Source organism: Chiloscyllium plagiosum, chromosome 1 (genome assembly GCF_004010195.1).
Source record: "Chiloscyllium plagiosum isolate BGI_BamShark_2017 chromosome 1, ASM401019v2, whole genome shotgun sequence".
NCBI lineage: Eukaryota > Metazoa > Chordata > Chondrichthyes > Orectolobiformes > Hemiscylliidae > Chiloscyllium > Chiloscyllium plagiosum.
This window is the reverse complement of record NC_057710.1, coordinates 3,478,288-3,482,587: the sequence shown is the minus strand read 5'-3', so window position 1 is coordinate 3,482,587 and position 4,300 is coordinate 3,478,288. Positions and strand designations below refer to the sequence as shown.

At 47.6% G+C, this 4,300-nt stretch overlaps 1 protein-coding gene across 1 annotated transcript in view; it reads right to left on the bottom strand.

Annotated features, from left to right (window-relative positions):
• LOC122552366 (shootin-1-like) overlaps nt 1-3,677 on the bottom strand; it is a 17,921-nt gene extending 14,244 nt beyond the window's left edge. The window contains exons 1-2 of the mRNA XM_043695443.1: nt 3,654-3,677; nt 2,218-2,284 (exon numbers count right to left, since the gene is read on the bottom strand). Coding sequence (XP_043551378.1) covers nt 2,218-2,284; nt 3,654-3,677 — 91 coding nt within the window. The remainder of the gene's footprint in view (nt 1-2,217; nt 2,285-3,653) is intronic.
• Between the last annotated feature and the right edge of the window lie 623 nt (nt 3,678-4,300).

Sequence of the window (4,300 nt, the reverse complement as noted above, 5' to 3'; positions counted from 1 at the left end):
TACTTTCTCTCCACCCCCACCCTCCTCTCATTTCTCTCTCCACCCTGCAGGCACTCCGCCTCTATTCCTGATGAAGGGCTTTTGCCCGAAACGTTGATTTTCCTGCTCCTCGGATGCTGCTTGACCTGCTGTGCTTTTCCAGCACCACTCTGATCTAGAATCTGGTTTCCAGCGTCTGCAGCCCTTGTTTTTACCTGCTCTTTCCTGGTTTCTGACAATGCCTGTGTCACCAACTCAGAGGGTCTGAGTGCCACCAGCATCTCCTCAGCGTGAAACTAATAATGTCTACCCACACGGTTTAATGGCAATTGGCTCACAGCCTCTTGGTCACCTGCCAGTGAGGTGTAATGTGATTGGTCATTGCCACAGCCAACTGGGACAGTCACCAGCTGCTGTGGCCTCTGGAGGGTGACCGTTTGAGTGGGCGTTGGACGAGCAGAGCAGAGCAGAGCTGAAGGCCCAGAGACCGGGGGAAGCCAGTTTCTCAGCATCCCCACCCCCCCCAACTCCCCAGCCTTCATCTGAGGGAAGCACGGCAGGTTCTGAGCTAAGCCGAGAGGGATTTAACCCAAGCCATCATCTCATCTCATCAGACAGAAAACTGAGGAAGGGGGCTCACTCTTCAGCGTTTCTGCTGAGCCACTTCCAGAGGAATGGCCCTTTACTGAGAAGCTCTGAGTCCACAGTCACTGAAACATAGAGACTAGGGGCAGCAGTAGGCCATTCGGCCCTTCGAGCCTGCTCCACCATTCATTACCATCATGGCTGATCATCCAACTCGGTCCCCTGTTCCCGTTTTTTCCCTCACGCCCTTTGATCCCTTTAGCCTGCAAAACAAACCTAACTCCTTCTTGGAAACATCTAATGTTTTGGCTTCAACTGCTTTCACCACGCGCAGGGTGAAGACATTTCTCCTCAGCTCAATCCAAAATGGCCAACCCTCTATCCTTAGACTGTGACCCCCTGGTTCTGGACTCCCCAGTCACCAGGAACATCGTCCATTTTCTGGATTAGTGGTGCTGGAAGAGCACAGCAGTTCAGGCAGCATCCAAGGAGCTTCGCGATCGACGTTTCAGGCAAAAGCCCTTCATCAGGACCTGTAGAATTGTTCCTGTATTCGAACCCTCTCTCTATCAAGGCCAATAGACCATTTCCCTTCTTCATCGCCGTCTGCACCTCCACGTTTACCCTCAGCAGCTGGTGAACAGGGTCATACAAAGACACGACCCCAGAGTTCTGTAATAGTATTCCAGTCACTCAGCTCCCTGCCTTCCTCTGTGGGGCAGACTGGATAAGGACACTAAACCTTCTCATTAGAATTGGAATTAGAATCTCTACAGTGTGGAAACAGGCCCTTCGGCCCGACAAGTCCACACCGAGAATCCCACCCAGACCCATTCCCCTCCCCTATTACTCTACATTTCCCCTGATTGGAGGACTGAGTGACCTAATGGGGTTTTCTGACAGCTGACAGATTCATGATCACTTTTACTGTGGTGTAACTGTCATTCCCGAATTCTCAAACGGAGACAGTAGGGTTTAAGCCGACTGCTCAGTAAGTGTTTTATTCAGATTCCTGTGCTGCTAGAACCATGTACAAACAGGTTCGGGTAGAGCTGGAGAAATGGGGCCTTCTTGTGGAGAAACCGAGACCTGGTGGATCACCCTGAAAGGGTCAGGTTGGTGCCATGTGGGACCCCTCCAGGTTCTGAAGAGCAGGAAGTGGGAGGCGATCAGTCTGAGATGGGAAAATAAGTCAGAATCACTGTGGTCACGTGATGGGACATGTTGGTTATCAGTCCAATAGCTAGAATTCAGGAAACTAAACTTGATCCTGTCTCCCTCCATCCAGTCTGACCTCTCTGTCTGTCTGTCTCTCTCTTTCCATCCAGTCTGACCCTCTCTCTCTCTCTCTCTCCCCATCCAGTCTGACCCTCTTGCTGCTGGTCCAGTCTGATCTTGTCTCCTTTATCTCTCTATCTCTCTGTCTCTCTTTCTTTCTCTCCTATGTCTGACGTTCTCTCCATCCGTTGCCAGCTGATGGCACACTGACCCTCTGACCATGTCTCTTCCCCTCACTTGACCTGTCCTATCTTCCCACCCTCCCCTCTGTGGCCCAGTTTGGTTTAATCCTGATATCCCCCCCATTAATGACTGAAAATGTCACAAGTTCCTGACACAGACGTGGCGTTTCTAACATCAGGATCAGAAACTCACTCTGTTCCAGCTCCTTCCGCACCATCTCGGACTCATTCATCTCCAAGGGCTGGGTTCTGTACGCATCCTGAAAAAGAAAATAGCCATCAAAATTGCTTTTTCGATCCTCACAATGATTCTCTCCATAAAACCATAAGGTACAGGAACAAAAGTAGGCCATTCAGCCCATCGATTCTGCTCCACCATTCGATCATGGCTGATATGTTTCTCAAGATCGTTCTCCTGCCTTCTCCCCATAACCCTTGCCCCCACCCCCCACTCATCAAGAACCTATCTTAATCCTTCTCAACAAAAGGATGTTACTGGGCGGCACGGTGGCCCAGTGGTTAACACTGTTGCCTCACAGAGCCAGAGACCCGGGTTCAATTCCCGCCTCAGGCAACTGACTGTGTGGAGTTTGCACATTCTCCCCGTGTCTGCGTGAGTTTCCTCCGGGTGCTCCGGTTTCCTCCCACAGTCCAAAGATGTGCAGGTCAGGTGAATTGGCCATGATAAACTGCCCGTAGTGTTAGGTAAGGGGTAAATGTAGGGGTATGGGTCTGGGTGGGTTGCGCTTCGGCAGGTCGGTGTGGACTTGTTGGACCGAAGGGCCTGTTTCTACACTGTAAGTAATCTAATCCAAAACCCACCCCCAATATCTGACTCAGTCATTAATGCTCCTTCCTCTCAAACTCCGTACTGAGAAAATCTATTTTTAATAACGAACTATGAGGAACTCGATATGCTGGTTAAAAATGGTTCCACCATGTGATTTCTGGGAGTTATGTCCAGCGCTAATTACTGAAAATTCAAAAGCTGATGGATGTTATGGTTCACCTAATACTGACAAAAGGTTAACTGATTCCATGTAAGGAAGACATGCCAAAGTTATAAAGGGGGAGGTAAAAGATTAATGGCTCAACGAACTGGTGGATTTTAGAATCTTTTGAGCTGTTATATCCCGGAGATTTACTGTTCCACATTCACTCCTTCCTTCCCGTTTTCTCTCCTGAAGGCACTGGGTGATAGTTTCATTTCGGTTCGGAGAGTCAGAGAGTGACAAAGCTTTTCACTGTGCCTTGGTACACGTGACAATAAATTCAATTTGCTCCTTGCCTGATATCTACATTTGCCTGATATCCTTTCCAATGGGTGGCACTGTATTGCTGATCTTATCCCCACCCAAGCTCAGCTGGGCACAGAGAGATTAAACAGAAGGCCTTTTGTTCCTAACTCCAGTGTTGTACCAAATTGTCTGTTTACCAATGAAGCAAAAGTTTGTGTGGGAATTTCATTCCAGTTAGTGTTTCACTAACTTAATGGAGTTTTTTGAAGAAGTAACAAAGAGGATTGATGAGGGCAGAGCGATGGACGTAATCTACAGAGGAACCTTAATTGTTCGGCATTCGATTAACCGCATTTCAGATTATCCAAACAAGATCGTAAGGTCCCAATACTTGGCTAGTTATGTTATCCGACATCGATTACTGGTATTTGATTAACAAAATGAAATACTCCCCACTTCTGTCCATCAGATAATCGTGGTTCCTCTGTATGTGGACTTCAGTAAGGCGTTTGACAAGGTTCCTCATGGGAGACTGGTTAGCAAGGTTAGATCACGTGGAAAACAGGGAGAACTAGCTACTTAGACACAGAACTGGCTCAGAGGTAGGAGACAGAGGGTGGTGGAGGTGTTATGGGTCAGGCCAGACCCTTTCAAAATATGTTAAGGTGGTAACGTAGACCTTAACTTTTCCTGACGCTAAAGACGGATGTGACGCGGGTGTTCCAGGCGTGATGCACCTGGTCAATCCACTTGCTTTAAGCAAAACAGAATTTATTTAAACACTACAGTTGAAACATGAACAAAGAAAAGCAGAATTTAGAGTAACTTAACCATTAGAAAACTGAACCGACCTGAAACAACAACTTAACTCATTATCTGTTCTGTTACAGTAACATACCATAAAAACGTGGCTTGGAAAAAGTTAAGTTCAAAAACAGATTCTTACGGATAGGAGGGAACAACATCCGTGACTGCTACAGCTTAACAAAAACTATAAAAAACTGAACTGGGAGAGCTGTTATTAAACTGTTAACCCCC